Genomic DNA, 24415 nt, shown 5'->3' on the forward strand with positions numbered 1-24415 from the left:
GGGAGGGGCAACATAGCTCAGTGACAGAGCTTTGCCTACAGAAGGTTCTAAGTTCAATCAGCCAGGATGGGAAAGGCCTCTGTTTCAGACTTGAGGAGTCAGTAATAATCAGAATAGATTGTTACTGAACTTATCAGATCAATTATTTGTCTTGTCTAATGCTGCCTAATCATTCATCAGATTCATATAAGGTTTCTTCACATGTTCATAAAGGCTCTACTATTTATCTAACCTACTATAAGCTGTATTTCATGGTCTCCTAGTAATGGGCCACAGTATTTGCATGGATGAGACCTTCCATGTGACCATCATGGTGTCTGTGACCATGGCAGCATTTTTTTTCAACCAATGTAATTCTGCAAATTGCATCAGCAGTAAGAACATAAGAGAAGCCATGTTGGATCAGGCCAATGGCCCATCCAGTCCAACACTCTGTGTCACACAGTGGCCAATATATGTGTGTGTGTATACACACACACACACATATATATATTGTGGCTAATAGCCACTGATGGACCTCTGCTCCATATTTTTATCCAATCCCCTCTTGAAGCTGGCTATTCTTGTAGCCGCCACCACCTCCTGTGGCAGTGAATTCCACATGTTAATCACCCTTTGGGTAAAGTAGTACTTCCTTTTATCCGTTTTAACCTGACTGCTCAGCAATTTCATTGAATGCCCATGAGTTCTTGTATTGTGAGAAAGGGAGAAAAGTACTTCTTTCTCTACCTTCTCCATCCCATGCATAATCTTGTAAAACTCTATCATGTCACCCTGCAGTCGACGTTTCTCCAAGCTAAAGAGACCCAAGCATTTTAACCTTTCTTCATAAGGAAAGTGTTCCAAACCTGTAATCTTTCTAGTTGCCCTTTTCTGCCCTTTTTCCAATGCTATAATATCCTTTTTGAGGTGCGGTGACCAGAATTGCATACAGTATTCCAAATGAGACCGCACCATCGATTTATACAGGGGCATTGTGATACTGGCTGATTTGTTTTCAATTCCCTTCCTAATAACTCCCAGCGGCGTTGGCCTTTTTTATTGCAATCGCACACTATCTTGACATTTTCAGTGAGTTATCTACAACAACCCCAAGATCTCTCTCTTGGTCAGTCTCTGTCAGTTCAGAACCCATCAACTTGTATTTGTAGCTGGGATTCTTGGCCTCAATGTGCATTACTTTGCACTTGGCCACATTGAACCTCATCTGCCACGTTGACACCCACTCACCCAGCCTCAACAGATCCCTTTGGAGTTCCTCACAATCCTCTCTGGTTCTCACCACCCTGAACAATTTAGTGTCATCCGCAAACTTGGCCACGTCACTGCTCACTCCCAACTCTAAATCATTTATGAACAAGTTAAAGAGCATGGGACCCAGTACCGAGCCCTGTGGCACCCCACTGCTTACCGTCCTCCACTGCGAAGACTGCCCATTTATACTCACTCTCTGCTTCCTATTACTCAGCCAGTTTTTGATCCACAAGAGGACCTGTCCTTTTACTCCATGACTCTCAAGCTTTCTAAGGAGCCTTTGATGAGGAACTTTATCAAAAGCTTTCTGGAAATCAAGGTAAACAACATCTATCGGGTCTCCTTTGTCCACATGTTTGTTCACCCCCTCAAAGAAATGTAACAGGTTAGTGAGGCAAGATCTTCCCTTGCAGAACCCATGCTGAGTCTTCCTCAATAACCCGTGTTCATCAATGTGCCTACTCATTCTGTCCTTGATAATGGTTTCTACCAACTTTCCCGGTATTGAAGTCAGACTGACTGGCCTGTAATTTCCCGGATCTCCTCTGGAACCCTTTTTAAAGATGGGGGTGACATTTGCTACCTTCCAGTCCTCAGGAACGGAAGCAGGTTTCAATGAAAGATTACAGATTTTTGTTAGAAGATCCACAAGTTCAACTTTGAGTTCTTTCAGAACTCTCGGATGTATGCCATCTGGACCCAGTGACTTATTAGTTTTTAATTTGTCTATCAGTTGTAGGACCTCTTTTGTCACCTCAATCTGACTCAGGTCTTTCAACACCCCTTCCAAAATTAGTGGTTCTGGGGTGGACAAAAAGTTCTCGTCTTCCACAGGTAATTCTTTTACCCTTGGTCATCCAAGGGCCCCACTGCCTCCCTGGCTGGTTTCCTGCTTCTAATATATTTGAAGAAATTTTTATTGTTGGTCTTTATGTTTTTTGCAATATGCTCCTCATAGTTCCTTTTTGCCTGCCAGTCAGTCTGACTTCAATACCGGGAAAGTTGGTCGAAAGCATTATCAAGGACAGAATGAGGCAAGCAAAAAGGAACTATGAGGAGTTCCTTTTGATTTGCCACAGTCTGTGTTCCCTTTTATTAATCTCACTTGGACTAGCTTTCCATTGCTTAAAGGAGTCCTTCTTACCTTTTACAGCTTCCATTACTTTGTTAACCATGCAGGCCTTTTCTTATACCTGTTTGTGCCTTTCCTAACTTGTGGTATATATTTTACCCGAGCTTCTAGGACTGTAGTTTTAAACAGCCTCCAAGCTTCCTCAAGGGTTTTGACTGTATTTACCTTTCCTTTCAATTTCCTCTTCACATGCCTCCTCATCTCAGAGAATTTACCCCTTTTAAAGTTAAACGTGGTTGTGCAGGTCTTTTGGGGCAACTCCCTATTTATACAAATGTTGAAATCAATAACGTTATGGTCACTGGTCCCAAGTGATGCGATCACTCTTACATCTCTCACCAAGTCTTGAACATTACATAGGACCAAATCCAGGATCACCCCACCCCTGGTAGGTTCTGTGACCATCTGCTCCATAGCACAGTCATTGAGAGCATCTAGAAACTCAATCTCTTTCTCTCGACCCGAACACATATTGACCCAATCAATCTGCGAGTAGTTAAAATCACCTATTATGACACAGTTTTTACGTTTAGATGCTATCTTTAATCCTTCCATCATATTATAATCATCCTCTATCTTTTGATTTGGTTGACGATAACAAACTCCCATAGTTAAATTTCCTTTTGGGCCCTCTATTTCAACCCAAAGCATTTCTAGAAGGGAATCTGACAGTCTTACTGGACTGTATACCCTCTCTGACATACAGAGCCACCCCACCTCCAACCCTTCCCTCCCTATCATTCCGATATAACTTATATCCAGGAATCACCATGTCCCACTGATTCTCCTCATTCCACAAAGTTTCTGAAATTCCCACAATATCTTTGTTTTTCCCCAACACTAAACATTCCAACTCCCCAATTTTACTTCGAACACTTCTAGCATTTGGATAGAAACATCTATAATTTCCCAGGCAAGTTAGGCCCGCCACCTTCCTGCTGCTGCCTCAAAACTTTGGCAGATACTCCATACTGTTTGTCACCATCTCAGTGGACAATTCTGATCCATTACCCAGTAGAAAAGTAACAGCTAACCCTTCATCTCTTTGAGATGAGTCCTCCTGAACCAGAGACATTTCATCTCCTGTCGGCTTTCCCCCAAGATTTAGTTTTAAAACTGCTTTGCCACCTTTTTGATTTTAAGCGCCAGCAGCTTGGTTCCATCTGGGGACAAGTGGAGACCATCTCTTTTATACAGCTCCTGCTTGTTCCAGAAAGCATCCCAGTGCCTAACAAACTTAAACCCTTCCTCTCTACACCATCGTCTCATCCACACATTGAGACTTCTAATTTGTGCCTGTCTCTCCAGCCCTGCACATGGAACAGGTAGCACTTCTGAGAAGGCTACCTTGGAGGTCCTGGCCTTAAGTCTCCTGCCTAGCAGCCTAAATTTTTCCTCCAGGACCTCATGACTGCATTTCCCCACATCGTTGGTGCCAACATGCACCACGACCACTGGCTCCTCCCCAGCACTGTCTATCAGCCTATCTACAACACGCACCAGGAAGGCAAGTCACCATACGGTCAGTACACGGTTTTGCCACCCAGCTGTCTACTTGCCTAAGGATTGAATCATCAGCTACCAAGACCCCCCCCCCTCCCTGCCCAGGGATGGTTCCTTGGCGCGAAAGGATACCTGCTCACCAACTGAAGAAGAGGTCCCGTCTGAGGGCACATTTCCCTTATCCTCAGTACGGTGCCCTGTTCCCTCTGGACCCTCATGCTGCCTGGAAGCAACGGGGCTGCCACATTCAGAATGGGGCTCATCTAATACGTCCCCGAGAGTCTTCTCCGAATGCCTAACTGAGTGTCTCTGCTTCTCCAGGTCAGTCACCTCGTCACCTCCAGGTCACCAACTCGTTCCCTGAGTACTAGGAGCTCCTTGCATCGAGCACACACCCAAGACTTCTGTACAGTGGGCAGATAGTCATACATGTGACACTCAGTGCAAAACACTGAAAAGCCCCCAAAACCCTAACCCCTGCTGGCATTCTACCTTCATGATAGCTTTTTTAAAATATACAGTCCGCTTTTAAATCCTGTTTGTTTATGTGGCTCTCCTTCTGGAGGGTCTACTTACCTTATTGGGAACATAAGGAATATAGGGATCTGAGTTCCTGGCCTTTTCACAGCCTCCAGGCCAAGAGCCCTTTAGCTCTCACCCTTCGGCTCGTGCCAAAGGCTCACGCCTCTGGCAAGGCGCAGCTTAATAATGCAAAGAGGGTGGGCCTCAGTCTGCCCCAGGAACACAGCCACTCCTAATAAATCAGCAACAATCACCTTCAGCCCACTCAAACCAAACAAACAGCAGTTCCCCAGTAACCACAAACTCAGAATTTTCAGCAATCACACAGTCACACAAACTCAGAAATTCTCAGCAACTCCCCCAGCTGTTTAGAAAGCCAAACCTCACCCTTATAGCACTTCTTATCTGCTCTCTCTCAGAGCTCTCTGAAATGTGCTCTGCCTCTGGCACAGGATTCAGGGTACCCTGATGATGAAAGACATACCATTTCACATGAATAGCATACTCATGTGAGCAAAGCCTTCATGGGGCTGATGGTAAACGCACTTGCTCCTCAGAGACTCATGAAGAGGCCACCATTAAGTTTGCACATGTCCTTATTTGACAGTTTTACCATTTGACACACTCTCGCAAGGGTCACAGAGAAGAAACTGTCATGGGTACGAATGGTACCTCCAAAAATAAGGGAGATTCAATAACATGATGTTCTTTTGCTTGGACAAAGAGAAAAGATCAAATCCAGTATTTGAATCAGGGTGGATTTAATGGTTGTTAACTCTTTTATTGGCCCTGGAACTTGTACCTTTATTGCAACGTGGTAAGCATAAGTTAGCAAGCGGTAAAGTTCCTTCTGCATGCTGTGAAGAACTTTATTACCACACACCAGATTACCATTAAAGTTACAAGAACATCTTTCTGGTCAGCTGGTAAGCCTCACCTGCAGGAGCATGCCTTGAAAGTCTCTCTCACACATTTGTAGACATGGGGGCCAGTGGGGCCCTTCTGCTCATCCTTTCTTCTATCCTTGAGCACATCATATAAGGATACCTGACTGGCTTCTTAATTTTCTGAGCCAAAAAAACTAAAGAATTTTAGATGTTCTGCCAGTTGATTGCACAAGAGGTCTTCCATATTTTGCAATGTATAGATATTACTCAAAATAGTGCTGTTGGATATGTTCCTGCATGAATGATAAGTGACATCACACCAAGGGGAAGGGGCTTTGATAAATAAAGCCCTCTCTCCCCAACATCTCTATGTAACCAAAACACACCCACACTTTCCATCATATTTGCACTCTTGATCCAGCCAAGTTTGCTTCTCACCTGACGCCAAGATGTTTCCTCTTATGCCATTTTTTCCTATTGAACTTGACAAATAAATCATGACCAATGATATTAAATGGATTATAACATTCCCCAACCCTTTTAAGAATCTGAATCTCAGTCCAAAAAACTCTCCATGTGGGATTCAGGAGCTAATAATGAATTCAGAAAAATTGGTATGAAGTCAGAGGCCATCCCTGCTCATACTGCTCAGGGACACACTAATTTTACTGTGTTCCAGAAAATGAAATGTTTTCATTAACAACATTACTAAAGGGGGGTGGGGAACGCCTTTGTACCACTTTTATGACTTGCCTGCTATTAATGCACAATAGAAACTGCAGAAAGTCAAGCTCAAAACTGAAGATTCCGGACAAAGCAGGTTTTACTTTTTCATTATAGATCAATAAGCAAAAGCTGACGGATGTTTCATGTGCGAGACATGCGCGGCCCTGGGAAACTAGACTTCAACCCCAACTCCTCCCTAGTTTCTTCGACCCGCTGCCCTTTCTCAGCCTCAGTTCCACATCTGTGAAATGGGATTAATATCTATCATCAAGAGATCTACACAACATGACGAGAGAGACAGACCTGCTTAGAGCGGAAATACATTCACAAAGCTTACCTTTATATGAGAGGCGAAGTCGGGGCACACTGCCCTTGGTGGCCTCACAGCTAGCCAAGAGACTCCCCATGATAAGCCACCACCAAGGGGCCAGGCCAGCAAAGGAGATGTATCCACGCGGCATGGTCACTTGCCTCTCACTGCGCTCTTGTTGCCGCGCCTGCCCTCCCCTTGCAGGGAGCTCTTGTTCGCTGTACGCTCAGCCGGGTCTAGTCCCTCTCTCTAACTCGTCAGGAATCACCGCCAACTGCCAGAGTCCCAGCCGGCCAGAAGGGCTCAATACAGCCCGCGCTTTCTCCCTCGCAGTTAACAAAACGCTGTTTGCCCTCAGGAGCACAGCCGGCTGCAACCCTACCGCAAAGTTTTATACTTGCAGGGCTCCACCCAGCTCCTTGCAACGAGAATCCCACAGAACAAGGCTTGTTCAACAAACGATGAGGGGAAAGGAGGGAGGCCTGCCTGCCTGCCTGCCTGCCTGCCTGCGAGGACTTCCCGGCAACTGCACGCGTCCCTGCCGAGCTAGCTGCCCACTGCGGACTCCCGAAGAAGGAACCATCCTCCGGGCTGCATGTGTGTGGTATTTTAATACTCTCCAGTCCTCCTGCTCCGTCTCTGCTCCTGTAGAGCTGGAAGGACCAACCCAGAGCCAAACGGATCCCTGGTGTAATTCCACTGCCTGCCTGTCCTATATTTCATTCAAAAAGCGACTGAATTCGAGCTTTGGCAATAGACTGGGTTAAAAAAAAAAAATCAAGGCCTGTCTAGCTCCCGGTGTTTACAATTAGCTTTTCCACCCCAACTAGCTCCCCTGCCGTATTAAAGAAATGTATTGATTTCCAGTCATCCGAATGGAAAGGTTCCAAAATTGTCCTTTTTATTGCCAAACATCCAATTAGTTGAAGCAGTACCTGCTCGTTTTTTTGTTCCTCTAAGGTCGTTTCATGCACACCCTGCTTGGGTGTCAGTAGATTTACAGAATTTAAAAGAGGGAAAAAATTAAAATGGCTTATTTAAAATATTAACTTAATGTTAAAAATATTAACTTAGCGTTAAAAATCCAATCAATAAATATGACAATATAAGTATAGCCCTGGTTGCATAGCAAGACAACAGAATGCTGGGCTGCAATCCTATACACTTGCTTGGAAGTAAATGTCACCAAACATAGTGGACCTTAACTTTCAAGTAAACATACATAGTGTTATGTATTATAAACCACTCTTCAAACTGCTGGACATTTTCTTTTTGAAAGGAAAGGTGGTTTGGACTTTTTCTAAAAAATCAAAAACTTTTTTTTTAAATTAATCCTACAGCAGGAGTGGCCAAACTTGCTTAATGTAAAAGCCACACAAAATAAATGTCAGATGTTTGAGAGCCACAAGACATGAAAGTGGAAGGAAGGAAAATAGATGGGAGGAGGGAGGGAGAGGTGGAAAGAAAGCAACTAACATTAAATGCATTCTTCAAGCCACCAGATAGCTTGGCAAAGTGATTTAAAGAGAAATGCTTTCTCCAAGCCGGCTGATGGAGCAGCATGTGTTTCAAAAGCCACACAATATGTAAGAAAGAGCCACATGTTGCTCCTAAGCCACAGTTTGGCCACCCCTGTCCTACAGTGACTCTGAGCCAAGCCTATATTCTCTTATTGATAAAGGCAAAATTTCAACTAGGTGCCTGCCCTAATACTTTTGTCATGAAAGAAGAAGCTTCTGCAAAAAAACTCCATTTTACTCTAGCTACTCTAGCCAAAGGGGCTTTGACCTGTCCTCCCCGCTCACCTCCTTCTGGTACTCCATCATGAAGATGCTGAAAAACTCACGAATCTGGTGTTACCGGCAGGAATGCCAACTGAAATCTGCAAAATCCTGGTTTTTTTTTGGGGGGGGGGGGGTTATATATATATATATATATATATATATATATATATATATATATATATATATATATATATATATATATATATATATTACTTCAAGAGGATTAGAACCTCTTAAAACATGGATACCATTTGTATTTATTATCCGTGTTAACATTTCTGGGCCCAGGGATTATTAGGATTCAAATTGGAATAGAAATGGGTGGTGGTGCCTGGATCTTTGTTGGTACATGAGAAGTGTTCTGAAATTCACAGCCCGGAAGAGCCCACTGCAGACCACAAAAACCTGGATCATCCATTCCTACCTGTAATGGGAGATTATCCCCACACACAAATACCAGATCCCCGCAATGTCATAGGGGACATTCATGTGAAGTGGTCTGTTCCTATGGAAGTAGGATATCCTTGCCCTCAGAAGGTGCTACATTTTTTGTTTTGTTTTGCCTTGCCAGACTGGACAGGTGTCTCTGCATATCAGAACAATTTCAGATATGAATTGTCTCTGACTGCCCTCCTTTGGTGAATGCAGTCTAAGAAGGATTCTTAATTTTTACAATTGATTTTCAGTTAATTGCAACCCAAATGAATATTCAACAACATTCACTGTTAACCGTTATTACCAGACAGTGAAATATTTATCTAATATAGTTAATGACTTCTGATGCAGTTTTCCATTTAAGACAGAGAGTGTACCTGGAGGGAGAGCAGCATGAGACTTTCACATTCCTTTCAACTTTGCTAGTGCCAATGGATCATAAATCGGCATGCAAGATTCATGCTTTATTTCCATTTCCAGGAGGGCATGCATGTCATGCATGTATACTTGAAGGAGTGGCATACTTAATGATGGGGTCACTGGACAGTGCTTTGCCCCTCAAAAAAAAAAACTTTGAGCAGCTCCTCACAGTACACAACCATCTTTTCCCATTGAAGCTTTCCCTCTCAAAAGTTAAACATCAGTTGGTTATATGCATACTGAAGGCTGCGATCCCAAGACATCTTTCTTGGGTGTAAACCCCACTAGATAAATGGGGCTTACTTCTGAGTAGACTTAGGAATGTTCATTGGCATATTAATTCACATAACAAGAAAGAGCAAATATTCACACAGACATCAGGAGTGGGGAATGGATACTGCATTGTGCATTACATGGATACCTGGATACATATGCTCACAGACAAGACTGAAATCTCAGGGAAAATGCTTTAAACAGATGTCAGGACCAGACGAGGGAGTGCTGGAGCTCCAGCATGCAATCAGTTTCAGTATGTCATGAAGGAGGGAGTGCTAATTGAATTCAATTAGTTCAGGGCTTGCCCTGGGATCCCTGAGGAAGAGTTTAGGAAGGAGAGAGGTAAAAGGGCTTGTATTTTAGACAGGAGGACCAGTAAAGATATCAGAGACGTGAAAGACTAACAGCTGTACAACTTTACCATATGCTAGTGGCCCTCTACAAAAGAAGCAAAAGAGTGCGTTTTATGGCAAGCATTCTGATAATTAACATATTTCTCAAATAAACACAACAGGTTGTTATTGAGTAAATGTTCCATATATGAATTTGGGCAAAAAGAAGCAACATTATTCTGTCAGTATTAACCAACAGGTTTTTTTTCTATTAAAGGCTCCTGCAGATGTCTTCTGTTTCATATTCCCCAGGCAAGGTTTAAATATCAAATAAATGAAAGAAATGTTTAATCCTGTTCCTTGTTGCTCAGTCAAAAATGCTGAGTCCCATTGTAGTCAATGTGACTTACTTCCCTGTAAACAGTATCACAGCCTCCATGCTTCTGGGAGCAACTGTAGGTTCTGCAGCAATGGTAAGAACTGTCCTGTTATCTTGACATTGATCAGATGGATCATTGATTCTTAAATGTTGGAGATAAATCAAGTGCAAGTTTGGCTCTGTACTACCTAAAGGGGTCCTAAAGATATATATTGATATAGATAGCGTAGAAAGAGATAGAAAGCAACAGCATTTTCTCAGAGATTAATCAGATCTTTCTCTCTACAACTGCAATCACACCCATGCTTACTTGAAAAGAAGTCCCACTGCATAAAGTAGAAATAGTAAATATGCTTAGAATCATGCTGCATGTTTTGCTGTTTAGAAGTTTTTATGGGAGGGGGGCACTGTAAGAAGAATGCTTCAAGTACTGTACATAGCTCAGAACAAACTATTGTCCTCCTACAAACACGCTTAATTTTTAGAGACAAAGTTGCGGGCCCCATCATCAACTCTGAAAGTTGAGGAGTTTACAATAGCATACCACAACCACTCTTCAGAGAGAGATATCACAGCTATGAAATTCCAGTTAGCACATTCCAGCCCAGCAGAGATTGCTTCCACAGTTTTCCACGTAGCTGATTAATGCCCAGAAAGGTCAATGGAGGGAGACAAAAGCTGCCAATGTGTCTTGGTCTCTTCTGCTTTTCATCACAGAGTAGAGATGCTCTGATCTTCGTTATCATTTGTGAAACCTGAATATAATACTGACGCAGCCCAAATAATTGCAGCCCCATTTCCTAGTTTCTCTTGTTCTCATCAAGTAGCAAGTATCTTCAGGTAGCTTTGGATCTTCTCCCATACTTTTGAAATGTTTTGATGTTCCTCTCAAAGGTGTGGCACAAAACTTTCACATTTTTAGGATGGGGAACTAATACCTACTATAATAAATGTGTAGTTCCCACGTATTTGTTCTGCACCATCCAGATCAATGTCTCCTTTTTAAGTTGTGCTGCTGTTGCAGCAGTATCACATTTCCCTATTATTCTGTGTAATCTTTGGGAAAATGTAATTCTATCTGTTGCTGCAAGTGCTATATGAAATGTAGAAGAATGATGGGCACATTATTATCTATAATGTCAAAGATTAATGACTCAGATTCCACCACTTCTGCTGCCGTTTGTGGGGAGGGGGGGACTTCATTCCCAAAAAATTGTATTACTTGTTTGCTGTGTGTGTTCCCTCCCCATACCATCCCAATACTGGAGCATCCAGCACTATATGATATTGTTTTAGGTTTAAGAAGAAGAGAAGAGATTGGATTTATACCCTGCCCTTCGCTACCCAAGGAGACTCAGAGTGACTTACAATCTCCATTCCTTTCCCCTCCCCACAACAGACACCCTGCAAGGTAGGTGGGGCTGAGAGAGCTCTCCCAGAACTGCTCTTGAGCAGAACAGGTTTTTTTAAAAAGAACTTGTGGTTGACCTAAAGTCACATCAGCAGGTGTGCGTGGAGGAGTGGGGAATCAAACCCAGTTCTCCCAGATAAGAGTTGGTGCACTTAACCACTACACCAAACTGGTTCAGAGTTTAGTGCACAAGGCAAATTGTGGAAGGAGGGGAGGAAGGAGGGGAGCAGCATTACCAGCATAAATTGCCTACTGTTCTTTAAGTGTACTTGGTTTTTGTCTGTGCACTCCCTTGTTATGCAAAGCCAGTTCTGAAAGACTCATCCAGCCTCTTGTTAGAAACAAAAAAAATTTGCAAACAGCTGTATGGTTCATTATGTGGTAACAGCATTACATGGGACTATTAGAGAATTATTATAAAACAGACTGTTTTGTAAGCATTAAATGCAGCTGGGGCACTTTCTATGGTTCCATGTATCTCTGCTGCTTCATCATGATGAAGAATTGGTATCATAATGGGTAGCTGATTATCTTGTCTCCCATTTAGTGTATATGTAGAAAGCAATCTGCAGGGGATTCTAAACAGATACATTTCCCCAGCTTTAACAGACTGATCACCTCTTGTACCTGTAGTGGCCACTAGCCAGTTCTAAGTTTTAAGATGCAGTGCTCCTAGCTATAAATCCCTGAGAAGATTATCCCCCAATTAAACCAGATAAAAACCAGAGAAGATTCCATTTTCTAAAGGATTCTTCCTTATGAAGAAACACCCCTGTGAGCACCTTCAGAGGAAGAAATGTTAATTCCACAGTTAGTGAAATACCAAAGCATGTTGCTAGAGGTCACTGTGCTGCAGTAGATAATATTGAGCTGAGGAAGTGACACTTAAATGTCAAAACCTTCAGAATAACATTTTGGTTGGTCCTAATAAAAGGTATTGCTCTGCTGTTGTTTTTGGATATCGTATTGTAGCCTCTGATACTGCAAGACAGAAAAGAATGCTGGCCATCAGCAAGGCTTCAGCCTGCTAATACTTCCAGGGACCCCAGCTAAGGATGAGTATCTCATTCAATCAATCACAGTACCAATAACACAAAGACAACCCTGATGCCTTGGCTCACATACTGGCTCTTATTGCTTCCTGCCTTTCTCCTCCTTTTTTACGCTTTTCTCACTAGGGCTCTCCCTAGTTTGTTTATTTTCCATCCTAGCTTTTGTATATATACTTGGCCAATCTCTCAATCCCCTTCCCACAAATCCTTTTTAATAAAGGCAGCATTAGTTAGCAATAACCAGCCAAATCTGAATCTTTGCCAAACTTTGAGAATCCCATGTAATCCTCTCCTTCCACCCAACCATTTGCCTTGTGCACTAAACTCTGCAGCACACTTGGCTGAAATGACCTGGTGCAAGTTGTTCAGGCACATGCCACACAACAACATCACCAGGGAGGGTTTTATTCCTCCTGGGTCCGGGGGGGGGGGGGGTGGGCAACAGTGATCCTTCCCACTCACCCATGTCCTCCCCACTTTGGAGCACTTGGGGAGTTTCCTCGTTTAGCCAAACTTCTGTCATCAACACTCTGTGCCATTGTTCCTTTGATCTAAGCTTGAATGGGACAGGGGATTGGAGTTGCTCAAGCAATCATTTCTGTTAACATTAGCAAAGAAAGATGTTCTCAAAAGTGTGGGGTAGGATGGGGGAAGATCTTAAACTGATCTAGGGGAGATTCATTTTAATTACATTTGCTTCATGGTAGAAATCCACAGCTACCTCCACCCACTTTTTATGTTTTATGTTTAAGAAATATTTAAGATACTCTAAAACAGGATTCCCCTCTCCCAAGGTCACACAGAGAGCACAGTCTAATAAAATCGAGTCCTTTTTGACACAAAGAGCACTGAAGTAAGCTAAGTCCTTTTCCATTGAAAAATGGAAAAATAAAACAGTATATTTATTCATATTTGCAACTATGCAAGAATAATTATGTGCATGGTTTTACTAAACATACAGAAGTCTGGAGTGGAGATCCTATCCCCCTCCCATTATATTCCCATGTGGAGACAGGTTTGTGTGGTCTCTCCCATTGTTTCTGTGACTTCCAATACAGCGCAGCAGCAAGAGGGCTTTGACATGGAAGGTTTCCTTGCAGTTTCCCCCCACTCCTGCCCCCAACAGTGGTCATCCCAGCTTTCCTGAGCCATTGGTACTTTTTTCAATTTTTTAAAAAATCAGTTTCATATATTATTACTATACTGTTGTAACAATAATTGTAACTGGTTCTGTGAACCCCCAGTTTTAGTTTTTGTTCTAAAAATGAAAGTCTGTTATCTCCTTCGTTTGTGGAGATATGCTGTGCCTTTTCCCCTTATATCTTCACAACAAAAGAAGCAAGATGTCCTTTTTTTAAATTACCAAGGGGGAGGAGAACCTTTCTGGAACAGGAAAGAAATGGGTGCCGTAGGGACAGGGTGTGGAGAAATGGCTGTTGTGTGCATGGGAAATTCCAAACTTTCCCACACAAACAACAGCCATGCAGGCTTAAATGTGATCTTTCCCAAAACTTTGGAGCAAAGCAAAAGATCATAGAAAAGCCAGGAAAACCCTGAGATCTGCATGAATGCACCATGATGCTGTAGGGAAATAAGAAAAACACCCCATTTCCCAACAGCATTGAACCTGGGCTGGGAAAGGAAACCTGTGTGGAAATGGCTTATGGTCAGCCTCCATACCTTTTACAGGAGTATGATCAGGGTCTATGCTAGAGCTGCTCAAGAACTCCTATTCGTTCACTCAATCATTCCGAAAATTCGTTCTTAAGGTTGTCAACAGGCGTGAAAAGGAAGAAAAGTGTCCTGTCCCTGAGACTTAATGGAAATGTTATTTAACAGATAATGTTGTTTATTCCTTTGCCATTAAAAAGCTTCAACAGCCCATTTCCTTATATCCATCTTTTATGAAAAGATGGGACATTTTCCCTAGGCCAGTTGGCCACCCTACTTGCACTGAAAGATCTAAACCTCTTGGCCTAACTGGAAAGACAAAAAACATACTTGCTAGTGACCCACAGCAAATGGATGGGGATTATTGGAAGCCACAATCACACTGATAATGAGCTTCTGATCTGTAGAAGAAACTTTGAATTGATCCTCTGGAGCTCAAATAGCAGAGATTTGCCAGGACGAGCCTGGCGTGCTCTGAATGTGTCGGATGATGGGGCCTGCATCCAGACATTCCTTTTTATTCTCTTCGTGCATAAAGACATTTTCACAAGTATGCTTTTAAGCCTTTGCTGTTCTTTCCTCTAATGAAAATGAACTTTTGAAAGGCTTAAAACTTCCCACAGCTTGGATAAGAGGAAAATGTCACTTCTTTACTGAAAATACTCCAGCAGGAATACAATATCATGCCTGGAATACATTAAAACCCTATCCCTTTCAGAAACTCATTACTACTGAGTAACCAGCACATGTCTAAAGAACTGCAGTCAAAGACCAAGGTTTCCAGGTCAGCAGTGGCTTCGCTTGAACACAGGTTTAAACCCTTGGAACCGAGAAATTTACCATGCCAGTATCTTATGATGCTAAAAACCTTACAAATAATTTTGCTCAATATTAAAAGGCAGTTACTCTGCGCAGATGGCCAAACACTGCAGAAATAAACGTATTTGGGGTGGAGAAGAAATGGGATCTTCTGGTAGACCCTAACCTCCACATATTGATTGGACCATGTTGTACACAACAGCTTATAAAAAAGCACCCAGCACACAGAGCTTATGAGCAATTTGTACCCTACAGATACAGAAGGTGCAGAATTCTCATTCAAGCATGTCTCATGTCAAGCATGAGATTTCAAAGTAACCAGTCCTTGGATTTTGAAGCAAAGTTAGGTTTATTGATAATCCATGTGGCTCATCCCAGCTGAAGATTGGAACTGATACATTGTAACACTAGAATACATGCTTTAAAATGGCACATCAAAGGTTCTATAAACAATTCTACATTCACGTGTGAAATTCACACGTTGGGCTCCTTATCTATATTGCAACTAGCACATCCTGGGTTAAGGCCCGGCTGAGCTTGAGAACAAGTCCCAGGAGGTCTTATCTTCAAAGAGGACATTCATGTAACTGTTAGTAAAAGCGAAAGAAGAAAGGTGGGGGTTGCTACTTTGATGTGCCCATATTTAATTCTGGGTTAGTAACAATTCTAAAATCTGGATTCCATAATATAAAATGAGTATACAATGCTTGACACATAGCCTACATGCAGTGGGGGGTTTGCATTCAGGCATCGGAGTCTATATGCATCAGGTTCCAATCAGTACCAAAGTGGAGGGTGAGGCCATTCCTCTCCACTGTGCACTCATTTCTACAAGTTTGATCATCTGCAGAGGGCTAGAAATTTTCTCCCAAAGAGCTCATAACTCTATCAAAACTAAATCTGATTGATTGCAGCCTTCTGCTCCAAAACAGCCCTCTCCCTTTCTTAGCCCACAGTTGAGACTTAATGTTATACCTCTGCATAATGCACAGGGTTGGCACAGGAGATCAAATATATCAGGGGAAGATTTTGTGAGTCATACAAATGCAGCACTCGGGCTGAAGCAGATGCATATTGAGAGGAAGGGCAAGTAATGTGTAGATGGAAGCTATGATTAAGTGACTGTGAAGTTATGAAGAAATGGAAAGGCTAACTTTTGTTTCTGTATGAGCTGTTCATTCTCCAGTTCACTTTCCATTGGCACTTGGACAAGAAGCTGCTTTGATGAGGTTTCTAAGAAGCCTCTCTAATGTGAAATAAAACACAATGACATATGTAGACATTTCAAGCAAGCATAATAACAAGGACTGGCATCCCTGGCTAACAGAAGAAGAAAGTTTGTGGCTGGATCATAGAGCTAGAAGGGATGCAAATCAAAGCCTATCCCTAAAACAGGATATCCCAGGCCTACACAGATAGAGGAAGCTGCTTATCCAGCTTTTCCCCAAACCTAGATTCCTCCTAAGCAGCCTTGAAAAGAAAATGGGAACCAACAGCTCAGTGCCAAGAAGAGGAGGACATGGTCAAGGGAACAAGCCAGAAAAAACTTGGGCAATTGACACAATCGTTAGCTGTTGAAGCCCAGCAAATCAGCTTTCAAGAACTACACTGGGATTACCTCACAGCTTCCCCACACTAGAACAGATAATTTCATTTAAAGCTTTTAAAAGACCCAGTACAACACGTAACCAAAGTGTGCGCTCTTTCTGCTTCTTTTACAAGTCTTAATACATCATACTAAATGGATTTCATTGTGAAATTCAAGTAATATATGACTGTGCCTTTTAGGCGTTAATGTAGGTGTTTGGTACTACATCTGTATTTTCTGAGAAAATTGATCTCAATGATTAATGGTTCTAAGCATTCCAGTTTCTGTTTGAAAAGCCTGCTTACCACAGTCAGTATGTAGTCAAATATTCATATCAATTAGTCGACAGAGATGAAAACAAAATGAGATTCACATAATTCATGGCTTCCTGAATTCAACTAGTAAATTTAACTTGTTGTGTCTCTCAGTATTTTTCAACAGAGGTCATGCTTCCTTCATGACAACATTACTGAGTTCCAGCAATTTTACAGCCATAATTCAGTAATATACACACTGTTTATTTATTTGAGGAACTTATGCACTGCTTCTCTAGAGACTTGAGTGCTGTAATTCATTTGTTAAGTATATTGTGGTTTGCCTTGAGATTTAAGAAGGTGAACTCATCTTTCCCTTTAAACCATATAATCCTACTTGGCTTCATATGCAATGAAGAACATTATACTCTAAATGCATTTGGGTGGCTAAAGGGCTCTTAGCTAGAAATGAAAAGGGGGAATCAGGATTTTCATAGGCAGATATGGAATAAACCCTGTTCACAGGACACCTCCCAGATTGCCAGTAACCTGATAATAAAGGCATACTTTAGTAGAGGCAGCATAATGTCTAATTCCACAAGCACATCCAGACTGTGCTAATTTAGGTGTATCAATCTGATTACTGCATTAATTTATACCCAATGTGCATACAATCCAATCGTAAAGTAATTAATAATATTTTAAATGTTAGTATAATTTGCTAAAAACTTACATCTGAAGTGAATATAGCCTCATTGGAAAGCACAGAAGACTAATCTTTAAAGACTTGCTAGAACTGGAAGGTGCCTGTGTGCTTCCTGAAGCCATTAGGGAGGCACTCCATAAGCCTCACAGAGGAGAGCATCCCACTGCTCCAGTGCCAGTGCTAATGCTCTGCCCCTGGTGGAAGCCTGGAGGAGGCTTTACCAGATCATCTTAGTGGGGAGTCTTCTTCATGCCCAGAAACCTTCCCATTCTATAGATTTTGCAGAAAAAGATGCATAGAACATGCTGGAACATATTGTAATTGGCAAGCAGTCAGCAAACGTTGAGTCATAACAGAATCATGAAAGGAATGTTTGTCCAAGATAAGATAAATTAGTGGGAGTATATTCCATCTATCTATCCAGCACATTTTTTTTATTCCTCCAATCCTCCAAGAAGCTCACAATAGCATACATAGGTCTCCCTCCCCACTCTGGCCACACATTTCTGTGAGGTAGATTCCTATGGAGAATGACTGACCCAAGGCTGCCCAGTGAGCTTCACAGCAGAGTGGAGATTTGAACTTGTGCCTGCTGGGTCCAAGTCCAATACTTTATCTACTACATCACACTGGCTTAGTGAATTTCTATATTTGGAGGAAGTGATTTGCAGATGAGTGTAACTTTGGAATTTCCCATTTTAGTAATTAAATCACTGGTTAACAGCCATCTCCCCTACCCCTACTTTCCCCAACAAACTTTTGAATCCTCCCCATGGTCTAATATCCTACAGCATCTCTAGAGAGTTACTCGGATTACATCAACAAAGGATTCCTAATATGATTATAATCATATCTCTTTTCCCTGGATAGCTGAGGTATAGCATATTGCACATCTATTAGCTTCATAAATCCCAAAAACATATTTTTACCATTTTAGTTATTTTAGGCTTGTATATTAAATGACTTCTTTGCTCCATCCACACTTCTGTACAAATGATAATATTTTAAATAATGTAAACACTTAAGAATTCATTGAGAAAACATGAGATAAAGCTCTAAAGCAAAATATGCTGTATTTTACAGACTGAATAAGTAATAGTTGCTGGAGCATGATATTCTCTAGTACACTGATCTCTCCCCTGCCATCCACTGTCTCCCCTGACCATTAACTGAAACCTGAGCTCTTGTTTGTGGCTCCACTTGTAAAGACATTTAGGATTACACTTTTCTACTTCTAAATTACTGTCATTCCTCCAACTATTTAGAGATCTCATACAGCTGGATGAAGCATCGCTACTGCCATCAATAAGGCTGTGGCTTTATTGTTTGAAAAGGGCAAATATTATATTGACAGAAAAGGTTGCCTTGAACTGCATTTTAAATCAAACTTCAGTAAGTGGTCACTAAATTATGTATTTATTTCGTCATTTATAGCCCGCTTTTCTCCCCAATGGAGACCCAAAGCTGTTTATATCATTCTCCCCTCCTCTGTGTTATCCTCATGTGAACAATCCTGTGGGTTAGGCTGAGGGGAAGTGACTGGCCCCAGGCTAGCTGCTGTGAGAGCTCTCTCAGCCCCACCCACCTTACAGGGTGTCTGTTGTGGGGGAAGAAGATAAAGGCTATTGTAAGCTGCTCTGAGACTCTGATTCAGAGAGAGGGGCGGGATTTAAATCTGCAGTCTTCTTCTTCTTCCTTTCATGGCAGGGTGAGGATCCTTCCCAGATTCTGACCACTACCCAACGCTGGCTATACTAGGTCTATATAAACACCTGAGCACCTGAGACTTAATATCAACCTCAGTTTAAATTAATAAATTAAGAAACCTTTGAGCATATCAGACTTTCTTAGGTTTTGCTATTTTTAAGCTGACTAATGACAGCCCCACCCCCACCCTTTATACCTCTTCACTGTAAAACGTCTAGCTCTGGGCCTGATGGAATGGAAAAAGAAGACATATACAAGTGCCCTTAAGGGAAAAAAGTTTAAGTGAAGGCAGCCTGGAAACTGGCTTCACCAAATCATATAACCCTCTAATTAAAAATGCTAAATTTGCCAGGTTCTGACCTCAAGGTCACAGTAAGTCACAGGTCACAGAACTCTGCAAACACAAACTAGAACTGACTTCCTGTTACTCATCTCCAGAGAAGAGAGAATCCTTTCTAATCCTTGTCTCCTTGCCTGAAATCTTCAAAGGGCTAACTCACAAGCTCTTCTTTTTCATTTTTCAAATATCCACTAAGGTGATAAAGTAGATATAGGGTTGTCAACTCTGGGTTGGGAAATTCCTGGAGATTTTGGGAAGGAGTCTGGAAAATACAGCATTTGAGGAGGGGAGAGACTGCAGTGAAGTATAATGTATGGCTGCCGACCTCCAGGTAGTGGCTGGAGATCTCCTGAGTTTACAACTGATTTCAAAGTGACTGTCAAGTGCCGATATTTCTTAATAACCAGTCCTTTGTTTTAAATCAAAAGTAGGTTTATTGTTAGAAACTCAGGAGCTGTTCCAAGGACACAAGCCTTGGGAGTAATGACATACAAACAGTTACACAGTTGCTATATAGGATATCATCAAAGGTTACCATACAGATGCATACTTGAGTTACGGGTTCAAAGGTTACTACACAACTATCTATTTTATTACTAAGGAATTTTAGACTATTGGAAACATCAAACATTCTCACACTACTCTGGGAAGAGATAAGGGTTGTCTGTGTGAAACTGGGAGAGGTGACTTGAAGGTAACATCAGCCAGGCTGTAGCATAAACATCCTAGGGCCAGATGGATTTATTACTTGTCCACTGGCCGTAAATAAAGGGAGGAGAAATGGAGAGCTGGTGATCTGCTCTCTGTCTAGAAAAATGCAGTACAGAAATGAGCGCGCTTGACATACTGTCCCCCCTAAGCCCCCCTTCTGGGCTTTGAAGGATATTTGGCATAGAATTGTTTAATCAACATTGGGGCTCTCACATTTGAACTAATCACCCATTCATCGTGAACTGTTGAAAAATGCTTCCATCTAATCAGAAAATACAATACACCCCACTCCAGCTTAGCATTTAAGATTTCTTTTACTTCATGGCGATTCTGATCTCCCACCAGGATAGGTTCTGGAGCTTTGGGTCTGGGTGTTGCTCCAGGATCTCTCCGAAGGAGGCTGCAATGAAAGATTGGGTGTATCTTACTAAACAGTTTTGGTAATTTGAGTTCCACAGTCACTTTATTGATCACACATTTTATACAGAACGGTCCCAAAAACTTGTATGCCAGTTTTTTAGAGGTTTGTGGTAATGGCAAGTTTTTGGTGGACAGAAATACTGTTTCTCCTACTTTAAAATCCCAATCAGGAGAATGATGCTTGTCGTAATGTTTTTTGTAAGTCTCTTTAGCCAATTCCAGATTTTCTTGGATGTTGTTCCCTGTTTTCCCCACCATTGTTCAAAAGTTGATGGAGTTTCAGGTATTGGTCCTCCCAACAACTGTGGAAAGGGTTTCCCTTCATAGCCATTCACTACCAGAAAGGGGGAGGATTTAGTGGAGCTATGTATGCTGTTATTATAGCCGTACTCTGCAAAAGGGAGCAACTCTGCCCAATTCAACTGTTGATAGTTCACAAAGCACCTTAAATATTGCTGCAGCAACATGTTTATCCTCTCCGTCTGTCCGTCAGTCTGAGGGTGATACGCGGAACTCAATCCCTGCTCAATCCCGGTTAATTTACAGAACTCCCACCAGAAGTTGGTAACAAACTGTACTCCTCTGTCACTAATTGTTTTATCCGGAAAAGAGTGTAATTTCACCACGTGTTGGAAGAATAGCTGGGCTAGTTTTTTAGTCATGGGTATCTGCGAGCAGGGGATGAAGTGTGCTTGCTTAGAAAAGGCGTCTGCTACCACAAGGATTACAGTTTTTCTCTGGGAAGGAGGGAGTTCTACGATAAAATCCAACGATACCACTGACCAAGGTCTGGCTGTTGTCTCCAGTGGTTGTAATAAACTGGGTGGTTTTCCCCCTCGTCTTTTAACCATTAAACAAATGGGGCAAGAGGCTACATAGTCAGATATGTCTCTTTTCATAAACGGCCACCAAAATTGCCTGTTCACTAGGTGCAGGGTCTTGACATATCCAAAATGCCCGGCTAGTTTGTTGTCATGACAGAACTGTAGCACTTCTTTCCAGAGGCTCTCTGGTACATAAAGTTTATTGTCCTTGTACCAAAAGCCCCCTTCCCCCTTTTTTACCCCCTCGGATACTGCATCTCCTTCCTTTTCCACTTCTTTAATCAGTCTCTCCCCCCGCCCCCCATTTCTCTTCAGGTTTTTCACGCTTTGCCTGTGAGCGGGTGGTCACCGCTCCCCCCAAGTGGCTTGGGGAGATTAACGAATCAATCACTTCCTCTCTTGGGCTGTTGTGCTGGGGGAGGCGAGATAGCATGTTCGCTAAGAAATTCTTAGACCCCGGGATGTTTTTCAGTTTGAAATCAAATTTTGCGAAGAATCCCGCCCACCGGATCTGCTTCTCAGTTAGTTTTCTACACCCTGTCAGGGCTTCCAAGTTTTTATGGTCTGTCCATATCTCAAATGGGACCCTCTCTCCTTCTAACCAAGATGTCCACCTTTAATGCGAACGTTACAGCGAACGCTTCTTTATCCCACAGTTCCTTTGATCTTGGGAGATTTTTTTGGAGATATAAGTGCAGGGTTTTAGGGAACCCCCCTCATCTGGTTGCATTAGAATTGTCCCCACGACGACATCACTGGCGTCGCATTGGACCACAAAGAGTTTTAATTCATTGGGTGAATCAGAATGGATTCACTGGTGAACAGTCTCTTTAATTTGGTGAACGCCTCTTGACAGTTTTCCATCCAATTCAATTTTGCTCCTGGCTGCTTGGCTTCGGAAGCTCTCCTTTTCATTATAAGGAGGTCCGTCAAGGAGATCATGGTGTGGGCGAACCCTTGTATAAAACAACAGTAAAAATTTGCAAATCCGATAAAGGATTGAAGCTGTCTGCATGTCCTCGGGAGTTCCCAATCTAGCGCTGCTTGTATTTTGGCTGGGTCCATCGCCAAATTCCTCCTCAACACTTGGTAGCCCAGGTAATCCAGTTCTGTCTTATGGAACTCACACTTGGATAGTTTTGCATACAGTTGATTTTCATAGAGGGTTGCCAAAACTTCCCTCACCAATTTCACATGTGAGGGGAGGTCTTTGGAATAAATAATTATATCACCCCTCGGTACAAGTACTTTCACAGCACTTTGTTTATGAAGTTCATGAAAACTCCAGAGGTCCCTTGCAACCCAAATGGCATGACTAAGTACTCAAATTGTCCCATTGGCGTGTTAAACGCTGTTTTCCATTCGTCTCCCTCTTTTATGCGCAGAAATAAGCGTCTCCCAGATCCAGTTTGGTAAAAATCTTTCCCTCCGACACTGTGCTTAATAGGTCCTTTATGAGGGGTATGGGGTATGCATTTGATGTCAAAATTGCATTGATCCCCCTAAAATCCATGCATAGCCTAAGCCCCCTGTCCTTCTTCTTCCTGAAAAGAACTGGGGCGGCGTGGGGAGCAGTGGCCGGCCTTATGAACCCATCTTTTAGATTCTTGTCTAAAAACTTGCGGAGCTCTGCTTTTTCGGCCCATCCCATGGAGTATAGTTTGGCTCTGCCCCAGAATCAGTTCTAGAGTACAGCCAGTATTCCGATGGGGGGGGGGGGAAGCTCGTTAGCTTCTTCTTCTCTAAACACTTGTTTTAAGTCTCTGTAAGCTCTTGGAGGATTGGCTACATCAGGAGTGTGTGGCCTAATATGCAAAGAAGTTATTGCTACAAAAAAAACCCCTGCTGAGCGCTATGGCATTATATTCAATGAAGTCCCTCCTCTCCTCAAACCCCTCCCTCCTCGGGCTCCATCCCCAAAATCTCTAGGTCAGGGGTGTCAAAAGTGCAGCCTGGGGGCTGAATCAGGCCCCTGGAGGGCTCCTATCAGGCCCGCAAGCAAGTCTGCTTCCTTCTCCCTGTCTCTTGCTTCCTTCAGTTATCAGAGACTGTTAAATAAAATATTTGCCAGAGTGCTAATCTTTTACTCATGTTTTATTTAGAGCGTGTGTTTAAAAAACCCAAAAAGTTTAATTGTGTTTGTCTGTGTCCTTTATAAAATTTATGTCTCTGCTACCTGGTATTACACTTTATGACACACATGGCCCAGCCCAATAAGGTATTATTTATGTCAGATCCGGCCCTCATAACAAATGAGTTTGACACCACTGCTCTAGGTATTTCCCAACCCAGAGCTAGCAACCCTACTATAAAGAAGAAGAAGAAGACTGCAGATTTATACCCTGCCCTTCTCTCTGAATCAGAGCAGCTTACAATCTCCTGTGTTTTCTCCCCCCACAACAGACACCCTGAGAGGGCTCTCATAGCAGCTGTCCTTTCAAGGACAACTCTTGCGATAGCTATGGCTAACCCAGGGCCATTCCAGTAGCTGTAAGTGGAGGAGTGGGGAATCAAACCTGGTTCTCCCAGATAAAAGTCCACACACTTAACCACAACACCAAACTAGCTTAGTGAACCTACCCTCCAAAGTATCCATTTTCTTCAGGGAAACTAAGCGTTGCAATCTGGAGATCAATTGCAATTCTAGGAGATATCCAGGCCCTGCCTGGAGGTTGGCAACCCTATGTTTATATCAGCCATTTTATTTGGCCTGCTGGTTCAAAAGATTTTTTTAAAAAAATTGGCTAAATAAATGTAAGCCTCTGGTTCAACTTAATCATTTTGTATTAATCATACCATTTGTCAGGTTAGCTGAGGTATGCTAACATAGTTAAATAACAAGAGGGTGGAATTAAATGCTAAATTTCATGCAATGTGATATTTGTCTTAAACAAAGAGGACACTTAATATGCACATTTATGACATCATTCCGCAACTCAGCTTCTGTAGCTA

General features: G+C 42.3%; 1 protein-coding gene across 1 annotated transcript in view; it reads right to left on the reverse strand.

Moving 5' to 3' along the window:
- Positions 1–6796, reverse strand: part of SEMA3G (semaphorin 3G) — a 154218-nt gene extending 147422 nt beyond the window's left edge. The window contains exon 1 of the mRNA XM_060239998.1: positions 6362–6796. Within this exon, the coding sequence (XP_060095981.1) occupies positions 6362–6485 (124 nt within the window). The 5' untranslated portion in view covers positions 6486–6796. The remainder of the gene's footprint in view (positions 1–6361) is intronic.
- Positions 6797–24415: the final 17619 nt, after the last annotated feature.

This window comes from Heteronotia binoei, chromosome 5, assembly GCF_032191835.1.
Source record: "Heteronotia binoei isolate CCM8104 ecotype False Entrance Well chromosome 5, APGP_CSIRO_Hbin_v1, whole genome shotgun sequence".
NCBI classification, from domain to species: domain Eukaryota; kingdom Metazoa; phylum Chordata; class Lepidosauria; order Squamata; family Gekkonidae; genus Heteronotia; species Heteronotia binoei.